Source organism: Eubalaena glacialis, chromosome 2, assembly GCF_028564815.1.
Source record: "Eubalaena glacialis isolate mEubGla1 chromosome 2, mEubGla1.1.hap2.+ XY, whole genome shotgun sequence".
NCBI lineage: Eukaryota > Metazoa > Chordata > Mammalia > Artiodactyla > Balaenidae > Eubalaena > Eubalaena glacialis.
Window position 1 is genome coordinate 157,944,018 of NC_083717.1, and position 23,699 is coordinate 157,967,716.

Genomic DNA, 23,699 nt, shown 5'->3' on the forward strand with positions numbered 1-23,699 from the left:
ACGGGCAGAGGTGATGGCAAAAGGAATGAAGAGATATATATGGGGAAAAGCCCCCAAACCATTGCCAGTACTTGTAACTTAAAGATCTCTCTAGGTTTTTTGGGAGACTGGTGACATGGTAGTAATGAAGGCAGGGAACTTTTGCTGGGGGTATTATGAGCTTTAAAAATTGGGGTGTGGGGTGCAAGGGCAGAATTTCTAGGTTAAAATGAGCTGATGAAAATTAAAAATAATTACTTCCTGAGTGCATGCTTTCTAGAGTTGTGCTGATCTATTAACACATCCAGTTTTGTGGCTTTGGACGTTTTTATCCTTAAGTTTTTTTACTCTACGTTTTAATATTGTGATTAGCTTTTAATTTTTACTGCTGATTAAGAAATGGGATAATCCTGATAAATTCATTTCACAGATTATAGTAAATACAATTTATATACTGTACTACATCTGCTATAGTAAGCACGCAATAAATGTTCGTTGCTAGTGTAGTTTTTAGTTTCATGTGCTTCACTGAAATCCTTATGAGATATGTATCCCTTTCTATAGCAGTGGACCCTGCAGTTCAGAGCATTTGGGACTTGGTCAAGGCCAACAGAAAGCTCTTTTAGGGAGGTGGTTACATTTACTTAGAATGCTGTTGTCATGGTTGAAGTGGGTGGTTTATCAGTACAGTTGGGATTGGCTGGGGAGTGACACGGCTTTGTTGTGAGGTAGCAAGTGCAGCAATGTCATATCCAGAGAATTGCTACGTGTTTGTGTTCCAAAAGTGTGGTGAATAGTTAGGATTGATTGTTCTGGCATTTTGTGGTGATTATTAGAAAAATAAATTGCCTAAAAGGAGATAGAAGAGTGGATCTTAAAAATCAATGGATCTGGGAATTTACACCAATTGCTTCTGGTCAAATGATGATGAAAAGATAAGTAATAACAGAGTTAGGAAAAGTTAATAGGAAAAAGATGGAGAAGCTTATTATGGCAAGTGTGTCACCAGCTTTCTTCTGTGAGCTTGGAGGCAGATTAGAGTTAACAACTGTCAGTTGCGAGGACAAGCTCTATGACCTAACAGACAAAAGGGAGATCCTTTAGAATTCCTAGCTCGACCGTAAATAACCTGGTACAGCTGAAGAACAGAAGAAAGAACAGGGAATTTACACCAGGGAAAATGGAAACATTTAAACCACTCTGTTAAAGAACTACCTAAATGTGTTTAACATGTCCTGCTATGGTACATACACCTTCTGATCAAATTTTGAAGGTGACATAGAAGTCCCTTTCTCCCCATTGACAGTGCTTTTTTCAGTGCTGTTAGAACAGCAGGGCTCATTAACAAACTATCTACTAATGAGAAAGTGAGACCTCTTGAGCTACCGAAAAGGCTTTTAGGAGTCCTTTCTAGAAATTTCTGACAAACCCAGAGAAGTTTTCTAATATTTTATTTGTGTCAAGAGAGTATTTTTCTCATGACACAGCTATAGATATACAGTTTCCATAGCATATGGATTGGAGAACTGACCCTGAACTAAATAATACCTTATTCTGCATTTGTTGTCATTTCACCAAAATAAAAGCAAAAATGTTTTTCTTATTCCAGCAGAAATAGGCATTCATCATTTGAAATTTAAAAAATGCAGATAAGCAAAAGGAAGAAAATAAAAATCACTAAAAATTCCATTCATTAGAAGTGATCTCTATTCAAATTTCACTTTTGAGTTGTAAAAATTCTAATCATAATAATCCAAAGTATATGCCAAGATTTCTTTTAAAAGGGAAATATTCTAGTGTTTTGAGGTTTTAGAGAAACCAGACGCATATTAAGATGTATTGCATAAGCAAACCACAGTCGTATCAAAATAGCTTATGCCATTTATAAAAGCATGTGTATTAATTTACATGGATTTTAAAAACACAGTTCCACATGATTCTACTTGATCTTCGAATCTTTAATGCCACTACATTAATTCTTTACCTAATCTTTCGTATGTGTCTGAAGATGATCTATTATTTTCATTCTGAACCCTGATGTTACATAATTGTATGTAACTTTTATTTGAAAAGGAAAAGTAAGGTGATGCGGACCACCTGGGAAGAAGGGCTTGTCTGTGCTGTGATTCCACCTGAGCAGGCAGCCCTCGTGCTCCCCACAGGGGAGTCGGAAGGCAAACGATAGGATGGCCCTCATGATTTTGGTTGATAGACCCTTGTGAGTGACTCACTGAGCACCTGGCCAAGCCTCATTCCTCTTTCTGCCTTCCTTGCTCATATTCTTTCTAGCTTCTCAGTTAAGATCCTGAGAAGTCTCTCAAAGCTTGTCTTCTCTACTGTGTTCCAGTTTTTCATGAGCCCTATTTAGCAAGTAAATTCCACTCTGGAGATGTCAACTGTTTCTCACCAAAAACAATTATGTTGGAAATGTCATCATACGTTGTCTTCAGTCAGATCCTCATGACCTCTGTAACGTGTTTTGGTAAATAATTGTACTAAGACAGTATTGGGATCAATAATCCAACACTTGCAATTGATTCAGTCTTCATAGCTTGGTTTTACTTTTATTTTTTTTTTTTAGTTTTTTGGCTGCACCGCACAGCTTGCAGGATCTTAGTTCCCAGACCACGGATCAAACCTGGGCCCTTGCAGTGAAAGCCCGGAGTCTTAACTGCTAGACCACCAGGGAATTCCCTGGTTTTACTTTTGATTTACATTTTTTAGAAGCTCTAGGAAATTCTTCAGTAAATAAAAAATTATATTTTACTGACCTGTTTGTTAATAAATTTTCACTGTTAAAAACAGAAACCTCTGAGACACATAAGTTATTTTAAGGTCTAGACTTTTTTTTTTTTTTTTTTACAAATACTAATTTTTTTTCTACAACTTTAATATAGAATATAGTGGATTCCACATGCCAGTCTAGTCCAGGAACATTTCTTGATTCTCTGGTTATCAATTTGTTGCATATTATTCTGTTTTTATTTTAAGTTCTTTCCCCTACATTTGATAACTTATATTTATTTAATATTGAATGGCAATGAGTGGCCCTCAGAGACATTCTTATTAAATTCAAGGCATTACCCGAATAATGCTTACAGGACTATTTGGAGGGAGATGCTGTTTTATATTAAGTACACTCCTCTAATCACATCTATCTCCAGATTCAAGCGATAGGACATGCCTTCTCCTTTGCTTCCATAACACCTTCTACATACGTTTCTTAGAAGATTTTACTCAATATGTGTTTATCTGTCATTCTCAGAAGATTGAATTCCTTGAGAGCAGCATATAGCATATATAAATGCTTGCTGAGTAAATGAGTAAAAGAAGGAATTAATAAAATCTGGCTAAGTTTTAGCTAGCTCTGGCTGGCTCTATGAGGTACCAACCTGTATTGGCTAAGAGCATGGACTCTTGAAACCAAAACCATCTGGGTTCAAATCTTAGCTCCATCATTTATTAGCTATGTGTCCTTAGACAACGGTATATGTCATTTGTGCATCTCAGTTTTGTCTTTTCAAATATGGGATAATTACGATACCTAACTCATGCTTAGAACAGTACCTGTATATAGTAAGTGCTATATAAGTGTTTGCTACTATCGTTATTATCCTTTTATTTAATAGCCTGGGCATGGAATAGTGGGTGGCATTAGGAAATTAATTCTGGAATTCAGTTTTTCTCCCCGTCATCATGAAGAAGTGCTTTGCCTTCACTTTGGGTTCAGGAGCTCTCAGCATTGGAATGGGTAGTGGAGGTCTTTAGTACACCAACAACTGAGGACGTTTGTACCTTTATCAATCAGCAGGCTGCACAGGCTCATTGAACGAACAAGAAGCTTTTTATTTTGATTAGAATTGTATAAACTCTGTATAGGAACAATGTTACCTCAGGCAGGCTCTGATTCATCTTACTTCAGAGGATAAAACAAATTAATTATTAATTGATAAACATATTAATTAATAAACATAGTTTATTTGGTAGGTAAAATCTTTAACAACAGTGATCCATGGGAGAGATGATAAAGGAGTTTTGGATGATAAACAGTGGGAAGACAGGATTGAAAGATTTTCGAAGTCTGGCTCTAGCGTTAGATGTTTAATGATTTTTGTTCTTTGCATTTTTTTAAGTGGTCTATTGGATATGACTGACTGTATCTAGCTCTTGGCCTCAGGTTTATTTATTTTTTAGTCTCTCCCCACCAACATTTTATTATGAAGAATTTCTAATATACAGCAAAGTTAAAGGATTTAACAGTGAACACACATATTCAACACACAGATTCTGCCATTATCGTTTTGCTGTACTTTGTTGATCACGTGTCTGTACATTTATCCATTCCTCTATCCATCCCCTGATACGTTTTATGTTTTTATGTACTTGGTTAAGTTTATTTTGCTAAGGAAGTCATCATCTGTATGGGAGAAGTCAATGATTTATTCTCAGCCCCCAGAATACTAATAGTGGCGTACACATACACGAAGCAGTACTTTTAAAGAGTTGCTCAGTAAGAATTACTCTTACTGGAAGGATTCCTTAAGAGTCAAAGTGGGGGTAGAGAAAGAAATGTGTAGGTGGAAAAATAAGGGCTTAGGAAAATAATTCAATATCATAGGTAACCCATGAAAACATTCTTTTTGATATAGTTTTTTTAGTTTCACTTTGCAAACTATGCAGACCCAGTTCTTATTGTTTCCAGTAAATGGCAACAATCATGGAGCAGAAAAGGAACTAAGTTAAATGAAAAGCTTTAAAGAAAATCCTTGTATGTTGAGGCTAATAATATAATACACACAAATACCTAAGATATCAGTTCGTGTCAGCTTTACATCCTCTGGACAAATTATAAAATATAATTGCGTAGCTTTCCTTTTCACTGCTATTATAGGATCTGCAATGCTAGCTCTTGTGGAGTTCTGCCTGCAACTGTAAGGGGATTGAATAGGTCATAGGGCAAAATCTTGATTATGATTCAAAAAAGAAGGCGTAGTCACTTTGTTCCATGTGAACTAAGCAACACTTACTAGAAAGCTGTGATTCTTTTGGAGGGCAGTTTCTGGTTGCTGTTGATTTCTGGCAATGCATGTTTACTGGAAATGCAGAGCTGCAGAGTTACTAATGAGCACTTATCCCTTCTATTTTTAGTTCACTTCTTTAACTGAGATGAACATGATATAATCTCCATTGAGTCAAAGGATGGCATCTAGTCCTGTGCTTCCCACCGAAGACGAACAGGTTTCCTTGGGCATCGATGATCTCCATTTTTCATTGCAAGGTATTAAGATTGGGTGTGGTAACTGTGGGAACCTCACTCTCATTTATTCACAAATTGTATTGCTTTCTGTCTTTCTTATGGTAAAATATATACATGTATCTGTATTTTTCCAATTGTAGAATCTTTCAGTATACTTCAATATCTTTATTGCTATCTCAGCTACTTAGGAAAGTAAGGAATACCTGGAAGGAACTTGGTATTTCGGTTTCTCAATCTGAGTGCATGTGTTTTATTTGCAATGAAAATTAAATAGTTAACCATAATTTGCTTGGCATTGTTTGCACTTATTTTACATCTTTTTGTATGGCCTCTTTTAAATGTACATCCTTATTTTGGCCTAATAAAAAGGAATAGTAGTAATATTAAAAGTGAGTGAACTTTCAGTCCCATGAATTACGTGTGCCTTTATGCAAATAAGTACTGTCCGTATTTTTTTAATGTTTCTTGGCAATATTTGTTATGTACTTTGAAAATTCCTTAGCCACTAGACTTTACACCTCTGTTGCATATCTTGGAGCTGAGTAAAGTCAGCTAGTGTAGAAGAAATAAGGCTATGGCAAGTCTTTGAAAATATTTATGTCACTATGTATTTTAAAGTAGTTGAAAGATTATTGACAGTATTATGTAACATTCTTAGAATGTTATTTAGAAGCCATAGCTTTTGAGTCACTAATTTTTTTATTTTTAATTTATTATTAAAAGAATTGAAGTATAATAGACATACATTATATTAGTTTCAGGTGTACAATATAACAATTCAATATTTGTGTAGATTGTGAAATGATCACAATAAGTCTAATGAACATCTGTCACCATACATAGTTACAGAATTTCTTTTTCTTGTGATGAGGACTTTTTTTTTTTTTTGGACTTTTAAGATCTACTCTCTTAGCAACTTTCAAATATGCAGCACAACATTATTAACTATAGTCACCATGCTGTGCATTATATTTATTTGTGTCATGTATGATAAAGATCCCCGAAAGACTTTCTTTCTGATATCTCTTTTTAATTAAACATGGTTTTGAATGATTAGCATCTTGACTTTGGGGTCAGTGGCTTTTAAAAATAAATATCATGTAATTTGTATAGACTCAAGAAACATACTTTGAGGGATAGTACTTGAGGTAAGAATTTAAAAAATTCTCAGTAAGTGCATTTTTGTGGTGTCATATACTCGTCATAAGTAGTTTGAATCAAATTTTCATTTATTGGAAAAAACCCAATGTTCTTATTTTTCTCTCAAGTTTTGGTTGCATATGAGTAGTAATTCATGTGCCCTAAAGTGTATCAGGAAGATAGCGCATCAATAAATGGTCGGTAAATCTAATTTTTCTTTCTTCCTTCCTTCCTTCCTTTCTTTCTTTTTCTTTCTTTCTTCCTTCCTTCCTCCTTTCCTTTCCTTTCCTTCCCTTCCCTTCCCTTCCTTTCTCTCTTTCTCTCTCTCTCTCTCTCTCCCTCCCTCCCTTCCTTTTTTCCTGAATCAGTTGATCCTGATATGTATGTACGTATGCATTTATTTAATTTTTTCTTCCAGTTTTATTGAGGTATAATTGGCATACAGCACTGTATAAGTTTAAGGTGTACAGCATAATGACTTGACTTACAGACATCATGAACTGGTTATCACAATAAGTACTGTGAGCATCCATCATCTCAAATAGTTACAAAATTAAAGAAATAGAAAAAAAATTTTTTCCATATGATGAGAACTCTTAGGATTTACTCTTGACAACTTTCATATATAAAATAGAACAGTGTTAATTATATTTATCATGTGAACATTACACCCCTAGTGCTTATTTATATTGTAACAGACTATAACTAGACTTATTATGGTGATCCTTTTGAAATGTATAGAAATATTTAAACACTGTGTTATGTAACAGGAACTAATATAGTCTTGTAGGTCAATAATACTTCAAAAACAAACAACCAACCCAACATAGAAACTCACAGAAAAAGATCAGATTTGTGGTTACCAGAGGCAGTGGTGGTGGTGGAGTTGGCTGAAAGCAGTCAAAAAGTGCAAACTTCCAGGTAAATCTAATTTCTCATGCTGGCTCTGCCACTTACCAGTTCTTTGAACTTGGATAAGAGACTTTATCTTTTTTATCTCGGTTTCCTCACATTTAGAATATGGGTGATAATGCCTATATTGCACCTGTGCTTTGAAGATGAACCATAATGCATGCAAAGGACTTAGCACCATGCCTGCCTGACACAGAGTAGGAGCTCAATAAATGCATCGTAATTTCTTTGTAGATATTACAGTTAAAGTCTTTGTCCCAAAATATTTCTTGTCCAGGAGCACACAGCTAGAGTAGATATTGCATGGTGGATAGGAAAAAATGGTAAACCAGATGTCTGGTTTTCAGTTTTGACATTTCTGTTCAATGGCTTCCCATCACACATGGGATAAAGTCTAGACTTCTTGGTGTGGCTCACAGGCACTTCCTATCTGCTGCTCACCTTCTTCTCTGCCCTCATCTCCCACAAGCACCCTGTGCTCCAGCCCCATGGCTCCTTGAGGGGCCATGCTCTCCTGCTTGTGTGCTTTTGTTCAGGTGGTTCCCCCTGCAGCTCTCCTGTCTCCTCTTTCCACTGGAAGAGTCCAGCTCATCTAGTCCTCCTCTATCCCTATTCATCCCAAACTTAGCCAGACTCGGCCCTCTCCATGAGCCCCACTCTTTCTCTGGCTGCGATTCACACTCTCTCCTCTGTTCTCCCATAGTACCTATTTTAGCACTTATAATAAGTATTATAGGTGTTATATTTAAAAATGTTTTCTTCCCCACTGTAGAGTTTTATGTAGCATGCTCTAGCTTACACAGCACCCTTACGTACATTACCTCATTTGATCCTTACAACCACACTGTAAGGTAGATATTTTTATCTTCAAGATACAGAGAAGGAAGCTGTGGCTCACAAAGATGGAATTACTCTCCCAGAGTCACACAGTTAGTGAGCAGCAGAGCTCAGTTTTGACCTGGAGGATAGTTTTCTTTCCACTGCACCACAGCCACTCCGACATAGTTCAAAGAACAATTTGAAAGAGGGAATTTCCCGAACAACTTTCTCTGGAAAGTGCACATAAATCTTAGCTTTATCCTAGTTAATCCATAGCAAACTTTTATTTTTTTAATATTTAATTTTTATAGCAATCTTTCACATCCTGAATATGGATGGGCATTTTCAAGTAACATTAATCTCAGGTTCACAAGTAGCTCAAAATAATTAGCAAATTACTGATAAATGAGTGTTTTCTTATAGCATGTTTTGAATTATACTAGGTTATACAATCTGCTCTACAGTAGGAGATGAGTATGGGCTGCTTGGCAATGGAAATGTGATATACCTGTGCTGCCGGTGTGAATGATTTTCCTTCATGGTCTCTTTAGAGGAATATGCTGCTGGATGCATTGCTCTATAGGGGGAGAGGTGGAAAACCAATACTATACTATAGTCAGCTTTACACTGGGCAAGGGCTGCTCACATTAGCCAAGTACTCTCAACTGAGGAGTTCCCATGACTGTAGAATGAAGGCTTAACCGTGAAATGAATGGATTTCCCAAAGTTAAGTTCTAAATTGTTATTAGCAGATCTGTAATGATTCTTTCGGCCTGAGTTGTTGAAAGAAAGAGAGAAAGAAAGAAAGGAGGGAGGGAGGAAGGAAGGAAAGAAAGAAGGAACTTGTATGTATTTCTGAAGGTAACTTTGGTTTCATTGCACGGTTATTAGCTATGTAGACAAAAACATTGATAGACAATATTATGAACATTAGCAACTACCGAACTGCAGGCTGTTGGCAATAGTCTTTAAAGCATTTGGCTTTGTACACCATGTAAGCAGACTTGTATTTCACAGAATTCACATGTGCTTAGTGATCCTTGGAGTAATATGAGTAAAGAGATTTTATGTCATATGAAAGGCTCAGGATGACCGCTCATAAGAAAGGTTTTTTCTCCTCATTTCAGAACCTTTTTAAAAGGAAGAAAGAGGCCTATTTAACTAATAATGCCTATTTTATTTTAGCCAAAAACTTATATAAGGTGAGGCAATTATGGCCATACCTTGACTGAGAATAATACGCTCAAGAAAAGATTAAAATGTCTGCATTGAAATGTGGTGAATCATTGTTGATATGCTATGAAAACAGGTATATTATGTGCACAAGGCCAACAAGGCATCAGACCTAAGGAATCAGGCAGTGCTTTGCTGAAATTCATAGAGCAGGACAATAAACATCATTTATTGTTCATCATTTGTGTGATCTTTGAGAAAATGTCTTTATGAAGGGATTTTTAAGGGCACATTTATTTATTTATTTATTTATGTATTTATGTATGTATGTATGTATGTATGTATGTATGGCTGTGTTGGGTCTTCGTTTCTGCGTGAGGGCCTTCTCCAGTTGTGGCAAGCGGGGGCCACTCTTCATCACGGTGCGCGGGCCTCTCGCTATCGCGGCCTCTCTTGTTGGGGAGCACAGGCTCCAGACGCGCAGGCTCAGTAGTTGTGGCTCACGGGCCCAGCTGCCCCGCGGCATGTGGGATCCTCCCAGACCAGGGCTCAAACCCGTGTCCCCTGCACTGGCAGGCAGACTCTCAACCACTGCGCCACCAGGGAAGCCCCAAGGACACTTTTTGTAGAGAGATATTTGTGATCTCTTAGTCTAGTGAGGATAGTAACATTGAAATGGTTGGATTTCAGGGAGGAAAAAGAAATGACATTGGTGAATTCGAACAATTTGAGCAGATTAATGTAAAAACTGGAATTTATTTTAGTTTAGTGCATTTTGTACTACCATGGATGGTCCACATTTTAAATAAATTATGGATATGAAAGTTTAAGCTATTAAAATGATAAATAAATGGTTGCTTTTAAAAATTATTTGCTTTACTGAGGTTTCCATTATAGAATTTCTTTACATCTTTCCATTGGATTTCTTACCTGGCAAAATAATAGGTGCTTCCTTCCCTTTTATCCTAAGAGAATAGTAACTACATATTTTGTCTGAAATAACATCTCTGCTAAGCTCTTCAGGTGGGAAAGGTATGTTCAGAGAACATTTCTTTGATGTATCGGGCAGATACGATTATGGAAGCAGTAAAGGGTAAAGCTGGATAATACCACAGAGTTTTCAAGTTGGAAGGGACTTTCTTTGCCATTCCATTTAATTTGAGACCAAAGGAGGAATCCCTTCAGTAGTATTTCTGAGATGAAGATCCTTGAGGGAGTTGAATTCAAGCCCAAGAAGTTTGGGGATTTTGCTTTTAGGCAGCAGGTAGCTATTGGGTCTTAGGAATGAGAGGACAGGGTCCATGGTCAGAGTTGTGCCTTAGGAGATTAGTCTGGGTTTGAGGTATAGGAAGACTTGAAAGGGGGTGAGAAAGTGAAATTGGACAAACTGATTAGAAAGCGTTGCAAATATCTGGGTATTGGGTAATGTTGGCATGGATTCGAGTTATAGCAGTGAGTAGGAAAGTATGGGACAGATAAGAAACCATTAAGGTGGAAGACTCTATAGGACTCTGCAGTTATTGACTATGGATAATAAGGTGGAGAAGCTCCAAAGTTGGAAGCTGAGCTGCTTGAGATAATAGTGGTAGCAACTATAATGTCCAAAGTATTAACTTCCTTTTTATTTAGAGTGTTTTCACCAAGTATTTTAATAGCATCAAATAATAAGACCATTAAATACTATTTTATATCAATATGCTTAAAATAAATTGTTGTAGATAAAAGATCCCGTTTTCAAAGAAACTCTTGAGAACTTCCTATGTCCTGGAAAGCTTAATAGCACAACACAGGTAGAAGGCCCATTTGAAAGTCAAATTAATAATGAGTGAAATTGATACCTGGAATTCACATGATATTTTAAATCAACCATAGTTCAATTTAAAAAAATGAGTGAAATTGACTGACTAGGCTGACTCATCTTGTGATATTTTCAGTGGTAGCTATGGCAATTTTGAACTATTTTGGACACTTTATACATTTCAGATTTAAGTTTTTTCTTTTTTCTTTTTTTTTTGGATGTGGACCATTTTTAAAGTCTGTATTGAATTTGTTATAATATTGCTTCTGTTTTATGTTTGGTTTTTTGGCTGTGAGGCATGTGGGATCTTAGCTGCCCGACCAGGGATTGAACCTGCACACCCTGCATTGGAAGGTGAAGTCTTAACCACTGGACTGCCAGGGAAGTCCCGATTTAAGTTGTTTCTTTTTAACACATAAATATAATATTTTTTTGGCCATAAAAGGACACAATAATTTTATGTACCAGGAGCACATTATTTTGTTTTCAAAAAGGAGGTAGGCCAATGGTAGCTCATTAGTGCAACAGCATCCGAATACAGAATGTTATCATCAATTAGACAAAGGACTAGGAAGGAGTGTGTATTCTGTTACCTTTGCCACCACACGAGGAGTTAACTTTCATGCAGTCCTGCCAAAATGCTGGTGAATGGTTAACCATCTGCGCGAACCTGTATAAAACCATGTCCAGCCAAGTTACTGTGTTGTTTCAAACAATGCTCATATGTTTTATTTAGTGCTATTGTCTTCTAGATGACGTATTTTAAAAGGTTAAAAAGCCCTTTATGCCTTCTGGGTAGACATTGCTTGGTAGGGCTGAGCAGTGAAATGTGAGTCTCTGTAGTTAGGTTATTACTCCATTTAAATTTATTCATGATTTACTGAGTATCCATCTGAAGGGAGGCTTTCAATTTATGTATTCCTTTTAATAACATTAGAAAATATTTGTGTTCGTTGGGTTAGATTACAAGAATAATTATGCGATGTAATGTTGAATTTTATTCACTTGTTCAGTAAATACTGGATGGCAACCATAGGTAGGGTGTTAAGGATGCAAAGATGAATAGATTGAGCACCTTCAAGAGGCATGTAGTCCAGCTGTGCTTTTGCCTGTTGACATCATGTGAAAGTGACATGAACAAGTAAGACAAATAAGAACTTCCCGGGAGTTTGTTTTCTTGCTGAACCCTCTGTAATTGTTCCTTATCCTGGAGTTTCCTTTCGTCTTTGGACATCTCTTGCTCTAATAAGCCATCTGAGTTCCTCTAAGTATGTTAGGTGCCCTGCATAGGAAATCTTGTATCTTTATTGCCAATGAAATTTCTGATGTGTTTTAGGCTTTCAATAAACAACTGTGTAATGAAAAAATGAGTGGCCATTCCACTATAAAGATATATATTAGGAGTTTGGGATTAACATAGACACACTACTATATATAAAATAGATAATCAACAAGAACCTACCGTAAAGCACAGGGAACTCAATATTCTGTAATAACCTATACGAGAAAAGAAGCTGAAAAAGGTGGATATATGTGTATGTATAACTGAATCACTTTGCTGTACACCTGAAACTAACACAATATTGTAAATTAACTATACTCCAATAAAGTAAAAATTAAATTTAAATTAAAAAAAAGAAAAATTATATATAAAGTATCCTGAATTAGAAAAATTGTTCAGTGTTCAGGAAAATCAGACAGGATGGAAACAAAGATTTCTTTAGACACGAGGCAGTGAGGTATGTATATGGTGTTTAGGGGCTCAATAGTGTTTTAGTATCATGTTTCTGAGAGAAATTCTGTTCTACCTTATGACAGTGAGTGAATGAAACTGTGTGAAGCCTGAGAAAGAGGAGTGGATTTAATAAAATGCTTCTGGGTAGGATTTCTGCCCTTTTGCGCCTAGGTCCCCAATGTGGGATTTTGATGGAAATGATGAATCAAGAGTAAGAAATATGCAGACAGTATTTTTGCTTCTTTAACCAAGGCAGACTGCTTTGTTATTATGAATAAAAGCAAATCATCTCTGGGTTTCTTTGTTTTTGTTTTTTTGCCAATTAGGTGATTATTACACCCGGAGAAAATACTCAAGTTATAGCCCTTCACCAGCTATGAGTGCTGTACTGTCCCAACAAAAAAGCTTCCAGAAAGTTCCTGATATCATAATAGCTGATACTGTCTTCTGCTGTGTTTTTTTGGAGGATTATTTGCCTTCATATTGTAAAGCTTCATAATCTTAAAAATATCCCAATTAAATGAAAAACAAAATAGCTCTGGAAGCAGTGGTGTTTGCAGTGAACGATGTTTTTCAGGGAAAGTTTTTTTCTTTTTCTTTTTTTTTTTTTCTTTTTTAGGTTGTATATACGGTTTCGTCTTCTGGGAACTTTGGTTCTGTTTTTGCCAGGAGTTTGGGGATAAGCTTACTTTATTCTGGGTCAGTTACATTTTGAAAAGTAGGGCAAGATAAATCCAGGGTCATTTAGAGTCCTGTTAAAGTAGGTTAACAAAGATCTCATTCATTCCTTATAGAAATCAGAATCCTTTTTAATTAGCCCCATGGGAGATACAAGATTTTTCTGAGCGTTTGTTGTGTATGCGTGTGTGTTGGGAGGGGGTGTAATTATTCAGAGCTTGAAGTAGTATATTAGGAAAAATAAAACTCAAAATAATTCCCCCTTGGAAATGGGAAAATTTGAAGTAAATATAAGAGGTTAATTTATAACCATCTGGTGGGTTTAGTGTGTGATTTTATACTCTAAAAATCAGAGGTCATTCTAAATGTGCCTCTTCAAGAGATTACTTCCCTCATCTGGTTTCAGCATTGGTGATTATAATTTCTCCAAATGGCTCCATTTTTCTAAAACGTTCAGCAGGGAAATTTGGTAAAAGGTAACTGTATTTGTTGTTCTCAATATGTACAAGAGCTGAAGTTTACTAATAACCACCAGGTATTTTTAGAGTCATTTAAAAATGATAGGTAAAAAGCTACGAATGATTTATTAGAGAAATGGAATGTTTGACATTATCAATGTGTGTATCTTTGCAGGAGAGATATGAGATTCTGGGTGAATAATCTCTCCTGGTCATTGATGGTCTATGAGGCAACGTGTTGAATGAGCACAGGAAGAAAATGGGAGAAGAGCAGCCACACACACTTGCTGTCTGCCTCTGGGGTGGGGCAGCACCCACAGGTCACGCCTTGGTCTTTTCAGCCTTTACTACAGAGGGGACTACCAATTACACGGGCAGCGAAATGTTACAAGATCAAGGGCACCTGGCTGAAATACAGAACACCAACGGCCCTTCTCAAATTTGAGTAACATGTAGGATCTTTCCAAAACGTGGGCGTTGTTGGCCTTGTCTTCAGTTAAGGAGGATATTCAGAGTGAGAACTAGTTCTGCTGTATGTGTCTGTCTGCCTCAGTCTGAGTGTTTACTCAGCAGAACTTCCAGGGTGGTTTGATGTCTTCAAAACAAAATGTTTCAAAAGTACAGGTGAATTCACACTTAACCACTTTATCACGTAATTACGGTTTTTATGAATACAGGTAAATCTGTTCATTGATACATTCGTGCAGCATGTGTTCCCTGAAACCCTACCTTGTATCAAGCACTATTTTTTTTTTATCAAGCACTATTTTGGGTTGAGAGATTATTGAGGTGAAGAACTCCAGCAAGCTTCATGTGCCCACGAGGCTTGCATTTCAGTTAGAGAGACAAAGAATAAATCATTAAGAAAAATAGCAAATATCAAAAACGGATTTATGCAAAAATGGATTTATGCTTGGGCATCTTCTTTAGATCAGGTGTCAGAGAAGGAAGAGGAGACACTTAAGGAGCAATTGAATAACACAAAGGAGCTGCTGTGCAAAGAGCTAGGGAGGAGCATTCCAGTATGAGACAATGGCTCAAGGAAGAACTCAACAAGAGAAACAAACATGGTGAATTCATGGAGCAAAGGGAGCCTGGTGTGGCTGGATTTTGGTGGATGAGGGGCAGCGTGATTGGAGAGCAAGGCAAGGCAGAGCTGGGTTGGGCAGGGAATCATCAGCTCTAAGCTAAGGTGTGTGGATGGGAAACCTTTGGAAAGTTTTAATCAAGGGAGTAACATGCTCTGATTTACATTTTCCACTCTGGCTGCTGGGTGGAGAGGGGATTATCTGGGAGCAGGAGGGGAAGCAGGAAAGCCAGTTAGGATGCTTTTGTTGTAGCCCTGGTGAGATATCATAGTATTTTGGACCCAGGGTGGTAGCAATGGGATGAATAACCACGGATTTTTTTTCAAAGGATGTTTGTGAACATTGGGATGATTGGGTGATTAATAAGATAAATTAAGGATAGTTTCTAAATTTTTGCCTTGAGCAATTGAGCAGTTGGTTATGGAATTTATTGCGATAAAGATTGGCAGATAAACTAGTTTTGGGGGAAATCAAGCTTGTATTTTTGCCATGATAGATATGAGATGCTTATTTGATATCCAGATGGAGATGTCAAGTAGACAGTTGGATGTCAGGATTCAGAGTTCTAGAGAGAGGTATAGATTTGGCAGCCATCAGCATATGGCTGGTATACTTACATTTAAAGCCACGGACTGGATGAGATCACCTATGGAATATGTAGCTAGAGCAGACCTTTTAGGTCTTTCAGTGTTCAGAGGTCAAACAGAAGAGGAGGAGCAAGCAAAGGACACTGAGAAGGAGTGGCCAAGGCCAAAGAAGGAAAACCAGGCAAGTGTGATGGCCTGGAAACCCCTAGATGAAGATATTTCAAGAAGGGGGTATGGTCGGGGGCTTCCCTGGTGGCGCAGTGGTTAAGAATCCGCCTGCCAATGCAGGGGACGTGGGTTCGAGCCCTGGTCCGGGAAGATCCCACATGCCGTGGAGCAACTAAGCCTATGCACCACAACTACTGAGCCTGCATGTGGCAACTACTGAAGCCCACGCACCTGGAGCCCGTGCTCCGCAACAAGAGAAGCCACCACAATGAGAAGCCGGCGCACCGCAACGAAGAGCAGCCCCCGCTCGCCGCAACTAGAGAAAGTCCATGCACAGCAACAAAGACCCAACACAGCCAAAAATTTTTAAAAAAAAACAAATAAATAAATTTATTTAAAAAAAAAAAAAAAAAGAAGGAGGTATGGTCAACTGTGTTAAGTAGAGAAATGGCCATTGGATTGGGTTCATGGAGTCAGTTGGTGACTCTAATACATTCGCCACACTCAGGTAGTGGAGATGGAGGCCTGACTGGAGTGGGTTGAGGAGAGAATGGGAGGTGAGGGAGTAGAGACAGTGACTTAACATTTCAAGAAATTTTGTTGATATCAGGTACTTGTTGAAGGGAAATGTAGGATTTTTTAAGGTAAGAGATACTACTCCATTAACTGTTATGCTTTTCCTAAGTTAGGTTCATTTATTGCTAGAGCCCCATTCATTTATTTGTTCATTCATTATTCAACAAGTGTTTTTAAATACCTATGGTGTATGACACTGTGCTGAACACAGGGGATGGCACATGACATGTGCTGTCCTGAAACGTATGTTCTGATTACAGGGATACAGACAATTATATCAACAGTATAGTAATGATGTGTGCTGCAAAGAGGGCTGACATGGTGCTGTAGAGGTACAGAGTAGGAATACCTCACCCAGACTTGGGAATCAGGGAAAGCTTCGCAGAGGAAGTGATTTCTAAGCTTAGACCTAAAATGTGTTAATAGATGAGCAGGCATTGAAGGTGGAAAGAGTGCTGCAGGCTGTGGTGACGGCATATAAAAGCCAGAAGATGAGGCTGAACATGGCACATTCCAGGAAACGGCTGTTCAGCGAGACTGAGGATTAGAGTTTGAAGGAGAGTGTGAAAAGATGAGGTCATGTAAATGTATAGGGGTTTGAAGTTTTTCTTAAGACCAAGGGGAAGCAACGGAAGGATTCTGAGTAGAAGCATATTCAGAACTAGTGATTTAGAAATCACCCAGGGGGCACTGTGGGGTGTGGTCTTATGGGGCTGAGTGTGGAGACTGGAAGACCAGCTGAGAGATAATGGTGTCCTCATCTAGGAGGTACCAGTATGGATGGAGAGAAATGGGTATCCAGAGATATCTAATAGATAAAATTTTCAGGGCTTTAAAATTTTTTAATTTTTATTTTATTTTTAAAATTTTTATTGGAGTATAGTTGATTTACAATGTTGTGTTAGTTTCAGGTGTACAGCAAAGTGAATCAGTTATACATATACATATATCCACTCTTTTTTTTTTTAGATTCTTTTCCCATGTAGGCCATTACAGAGTATTGAGTAGAGTTCCCTGTGCTATACAGTAGGTCCTTGTTGATTATTTTATATATAGTAGTGTGTATATGTCAATCCCAATCTCCCAATTTATTCCCCTCCCCATCCCCTGCTAACCATATGTTTGTTTTCTACATCCGTGACTCTACCTCTGTTTGGTAAATAAGTTCATTTGTACCCTTTTTTTTTAGATTCCACATATAAGCTATATCATATGAAAAAATTTTTATTTTCGGCTTTATTGAGGTAATTATCAGGACTTTTTGATTGATTGGGTATGGGAAAGGGAGGGAGAGGGAAGTATCAAAGATGACTCAGGCTTATTCTTGGGCAAATGAGTGGATGATGGAACCATTCACTGAAAAAAAATGCAGGAGAACAACTTTGATAGGAGAGGGAGTTGATTGAGATGATAACTCAGTTCTGGAAATGCTGAGTTTGAAGTGTCCCCTGGAATAAGTAGGTGGAGATACCCAGAAGATAGTGGAATAAACATACGCACAGCTCAGGAGAAACAGACACCTGGGCTGAAGGTAAAGATTTGGAAGTGATTAGTATATAAATGGTGATTGGTCCCCTGGGAGTAGATGAAGGTATCTAGAGAAAGAGAAGAAGGGCGTAGGCAGAACATTCCAGAGATAGAAAAAGCAAAACAAGCCCATAATAGGGCCTGGGAAGGGGTGTCCAGAGAAGTAGAAAGAAAACAAGGTGAGCGTGGTACCGTGGAATCCTAAGAAAGAGAATATTTCAAGAAGGAGAGGGTAGTAAACAGTATCAGAAGTTTCAAGATATGCAAAAAGTACTGAGAAGTATCCATGGGGTTGAGCAATGAGTACGTTATAAGTGGCCCTGCTCAGAATTAAGTGGACGGGCTGGGGTAGAAGCCAGCTTTTCGTGGCTTGAGAAGTGAGTGGTAGCTGAGGAAGTGAAGACAGCCAGGGTAGACAATTCTTTCAAGAAGTTTGGGTTTGAAGGGGAGGGCAGAGATAGGGTGGTAGCTGGAGGGGCCACGGATCTGGCATTTCCGCTGATTTTTAATTATAATGAAAAGAACATGGATTTTGGTATCAGACACGTCTGGATTTGAATTTCTCTCTCACCAGATGTGACATCTAGAGCACAGTATCCAGGACACAGTAGACTTTCAATAACTGCTTATTGAATGAGTGACTAAAAATCCTTCATCTTCTGGGAGCTATAGTTTTCTCATTTACAAAATGCCTGCCTGACCACTTGACTAGAAGCTTTAATGAAATAGTGTCATTGTTCCTTACCCTTGAGTCCTACTTATTCCTGGACATGGCTTGTTTCAGCAAGCCTTCTGAGCCCCTCCAAGCGAGTCTTAGGATACCCATAAGTTAGAATAGATTTACACTGCATTACATTATGTTAATGTCTCAGAGTTTGTTATTTCATTACTATTTTTGCCAGGCCCTTCCTGTTCCCTTGTGTTGTCTCAAGAATAAGTCACACATGTAAACCAGTCTAATTACTTTAGCTAGGAGTTTCTGAGCGTGAGCTATGTGAACCCCCTCAGTCAGGATCTCTGGGAATTGGGGCGCAGAACCCTGCACTTAAACCATGACTCGCTGGCGTTCAAAAGTGTAGGAATCCTAGATTTGTAATCACGGCACGTATCTCCTTAGTGCAGTCTGGCTCTTTTGCACTCAGAAGTCAGAGGTGCTTGGACTGCTGCCCCAGTGGAAGGTGTTTAGGCTCACACCTTGATTTTCACAAGAAAAATGCTCACAGTGTTAATGTGGTTGATAAAAGGCAGTAAGGAGTAAGAAATATGTACTAAAAGAAATGTAGTCATTTCTTTGATTTATTCATTCCACAGATGTTTATTGAGCCACTCAGGTGAGTCAAAAGAGGGTAAGAAAGAGGAGAAAAAAAATTCACCCCAGATCCTAGGCATTTTATCTGTATTGTGGGCTCATTTTCATGTGCTAGAAATACAAGATTTGCTTACGCAGAGAGCCAGGAGCTATGTTCCATGGGGCTGGAAACAAAAGCCTCAGTGTGAAAATCTCAGGTGTTTGCATAAGGGTGTGGTTGCCTCATGTGGCTACAGGACCTTGCTGGATCCTACACGCTAAGGCCCTAACAGAAATTCTTTGCTGTGTGTCATAGATTTCCCCAACAAACTAAGTACTTAAATCTGTGGGTTGACTGGGGAAAAATAGCAACAAAGCCCCGCTCGCTCCTGCCCCAGCCAAATAACCATTCATTCAACAAATGCTTTCTGAATTCGAACAACATGAAATGCACTGTGTACAAGCTGCAGGCAAAGTGAGGAGCTAAATCAGACCTGGCCTCTGCTCTCCTGGAGCCCGTAGGCTAGTGAGGAGGCAGATAGTAACCAAGTTAGCTCACAGATGTTAGCTAATATTTTTTTAGGAACGGCTTTATAGAGATATAATTCAAGATGTGATTCACATACCATGCAACTCACCCATTTAAAGTGTACAATTCAATCATTTTTAGTATACTCGCAGAATTGTGCAACCATTGCATTTAATTTTAGAACATTTTTATCACCATTCCCTCCCCGCCCCCCCACAAAGAAACCCCATACCCTTTATTCCCATTTTATTCCAAAACCTTCTACTCCTCCCTGCATCAGGCCGAGGCCACCACTGATCTACTTTCTGTGTGTATAGATTGTCCTATTCTGGATATTTTGTACACATGGAATCATATAATATGTGGTATTTTGTGATGGCTTCTTTCAGTTAGCGTAATGATTTCAACATTCATCCATGTTGTAGCTAATATTCATTTGTGTAGATCAAGCATAATCTTGCCAGGGATTGATAAACTTTTTTTGTAGAGGACCAGGTAGTAAATATTTTAGCTTTGAGGTCCATATGGTCTCTGTCGCAACTACTCAACTTGCCATTTTAGCATGAACGTAGCTACAGACAATATGTGAACAGATGAGTGTCTCTGTGTTCCAAGAAAACTGTATTTACAAAAATAGGTGGTGGGCTACATTTGGCCTTTGGGATTATCTGTTGTTGATCTCTGATTCTACATCAGTACAAGTACTTAATCCTCTTAGCAACCCTGTGAGGTAGGTACTGTTATCCCCATCTTACGAATGAGAAGACTGAGGCAAATAGCGAGTAGGTGGCAGATACGGGATCAAACTCAGGTAGTCTGGCTCTAGAGCCCGTGCTCTTAACCTTGTCAATGATTATAAGTTGAGGCAGGTGCTAAGTAGTGGAGGAAGACAGATTGACTTAGGTTTTCTTCGGGATGCAACAATTGAGCTGAGCCCTAAGGGTAATTAGAAGTCAAGTAGGTGAAGAGGGCAGGGTGGTGCAAACAGCTGTGGCAGGAGGGAACATAGCTTGTAAAGGCCCTGAAGGAAGATGGAGTGGCTGGAGCCCTGGGCATGGAGGAGAGCTGTAAGTGCCGAGGCTGGAGAGATGCTCTGGCGTGGACCATGCAAGCCTCATAGGCTGTTTTGCTTTTGATCCTCAGAGCAGAGAGAAACCATCAAAGGGTGGAAAGGGTACTGTGGTCAGATCTACTGGCTGAAGTGGAGAACAGATTGAAGGGAGCAGAGCAGACCTGGTTGGCCATGGACATGGTCCAGGCCAGACCTGACGGTAGATCAGGCAAGAGGGCCGTCAGATGTAGAGAAGGAAGCACATACCAGAGCCATGTGGAGGCAAATTTGCAGGATTTGGCGGTAGGCTGTACTTGGGGCTGATAAAGGATGGTGGTGTCAAGTCCATGAGATGAAAACACAGATGAGGACAGGTCTGGGGAGAAGTAGGGAGGTAGAGTGTCATTTCAGTCCTGGAATGCTGAGTTTGACAGGCAAGTGCTGTTTTTTCCATAGTGACAACACAGATTCTCCTGGGAGGAAATATGTGAATGAAAAGAATTTTGAAGTAGAGACATGGTTGCACATTGAGTTTACGAGATGTGTTAGCTAGGACTTAGCTTCTAAACTCACTTTTCTGGTTCAATAAGTGAGATCTCAGTCTTGGTACTATTTATTTTTCTTTCTTACTTGCTTATTTGTTTGGCTTATGGTTGGTTGCAAGAAAATGTGTTGTAAGTTGTCCCCGTGCTTTCTCCGTTGGTTAATAGTCTCCCCTTTTGTGGTTCAGTAACAGGCCTTTTCCTGTTTATTCTTCAGATATTTTAGGCTTTTTTTGTTTTCATTGTGCATGCCTGTGTGTTTTCATTCATTTATTTGTTTGTTATCACCTCCATGAGAAACAATAGAAGAGGTGGCCTTATTATTTTTAGTTCCCTTTCTATTGGATAACAGCTTGGGTAAGATTCTTTGGGATGGCTGTTGGAACACATGGCTAAAATGTGTTGCATTATTGTCTGAATTTAGTTATTCTTACTTTGTCTAACAGAGAGTTGGCAGCATTGTTTCATGGGAGAGCAGCAGGGTGCAGGCCCTTTTGTTCAAGACATTTTCTTAGTTGAAGAAAGAAATTACCCAGGGTTTTTTTTTTTTTTTGAATTTTATTTATTTTTCTTATACAGCAGCTTCTTATTACTTATCTATTTTATACATATTAGTGTATATATGTCAATCCCAACCTCCCAATTCATCCCACCCACAGCTTCCCCCCCCAGCTTTCCCCCCTTGGTGTCCATACATTTGTTCTCTACATCTGTGCCCAGGGGTTTTTAAAACAAGGATTAGGATAAGACATAGGCCTAGTAACTGTTGCCAATAAATTCTTCTCCAAGCAATAAGTCAGTTTGAACCTCAATCTTTTAATATTTACTAAGTCTTTCAATCAGCAAATTATATTGAGTACCTCTTCTCTACATGGCACTGGTCTAAGGGGAAGCAAAAACACAAAAGCATAAGGGTTTAATATTAAGGTTGATACAATGAGTAGGAGAGAAACCACATAGAGGTACATGACTGCAGTACATGGGCAGCAAGTGGTAATTACCATAAGATAGAAACAAAACTGTTGGTTATTCATGTAGCTATCCTTTCATAAAAATACAGGTAGAATGATGATAAACATGCTGTTTTATAATTTGCTCTTTTTCACTTAAGAATATACCTGCATCGGCACATATGTATCTACTTTGTTCTTTTTACTGGGTAAATGATAATTTTCTTCCTTTCTGGTAATGTGGAAGGTTTATGATCTCCTTTTTAAAAATTTGTTACGGCTTAACAGACGCTTTTTAACTTTAAATAGTGTACCTAAATTTGCTGCTTTTTGAATTATCAGCTTAAAAAATGAAACCATATCATGTGTAGTAATTTAATTTACATATACATACATTCATTCTTTCATTCGACAAGTATTGACTGAGTGCCTTCTACTTGTGAGGTATTATTCTAGGAGCGAGGAACCCAGTGACCGACCAAAACAAATCCTTGCTCTTTAGAATTTATGTTCTTTGCCTGTCTAATCTAGAAAGATGCACAGGAAATTGTTAATTAATGTTGTCTCTGGGGAAGGAAAATGGGTGTTTGGGGAAAGTTAAGATTAACTTTGAATTCTGTTACTGTTTATAAAACATGTTTTATGAGGATTATCTATTACTTCCTAATAGTAATAATGATTAAAAAAAAAAAAAAAAAAAGACCCAACAAAGTATTGTGGTAGGCCAGAGCCAGAAGAGATTATTTCTATTTCACAAAGGGGACATTTGAACAGGATATGTCTTATTTTAACAAATGTTGATCGAATGCCCCCCATGTGCATTGTGCTGGGTGCTGGGGTTTCTGTGAATGCAGAGGGATGCGGGAGGATTAGCCATTCCAGAAGGTACATAGCATGTTGATGCAGAAAAGAGAGCAACTTAACTGGGGAACTGCATATATTCTAGTTTGGCTAGAGAAGTAGGATGTAAGTGGGGAAGTCATGGGGGGATGAGTCAGGAAAAAGTTGATTGGAGTCAAATTCTGAATGACCGAGAATGTTAGGCTAAGAATCTATATTTTATTCATTAAGGAATTAGGGAGTGATCAAAAGATTTTAATGAGGAGAGTGAAAGATCCAAGTAATAAATCTGGTGCCATGTGCAATAAACCTGTTATCAATAACCCAGCAGTACAAAGGGAAGAAGGGAAATTCCTGGATAGAGGAGGTTGCAAAGCCTCCTTGGTGACCTCATGCAGTAGAGAACATTCTTGGAGAAGCCACATTGTAATAATGTGTTGCTCTGTGTTTAAGTGAAAATGTCAGTTAGAGATTCTCATGCCTGGGTAACTGCCTTTGAACTCTTACTACCAGGGAGGACTGCTGGAGTCAACATTTTAGATGAACTTTTGTTGAGACTGGACCTTGCGGAGACCCAGTGGCCTTGGTAGTTTACTAATGAGAT

The 23,699-nt window shown here is 38.3% G+C and overlaps 1 protein-coding gene across 1 annotated transcript in view; it reads left to right on the forward strand.

The window, feature by feature from the left end:
* SYNE2 (spectrin repeat containing nuclear envelope protein 2) overlaps positions 1–23,699 on the forward strand; it is a 318,208-nt gene that overhangs the window by 46,576 nt on the left and 247,933 nt on the right. Inside the window, exon 2 of the mRNA XM_061180891.1 lies at positions 5,128–5,257. Coding sequence (XP_061036874.1) covers positions 5,179–5,257 — 79 coding nt within the window. The 5' untranslated portion in view covers positions 5,128–5,178. The remainder of the gene's footprint in view (positions 1–5,127; positions 5,258–23,699) is intronic.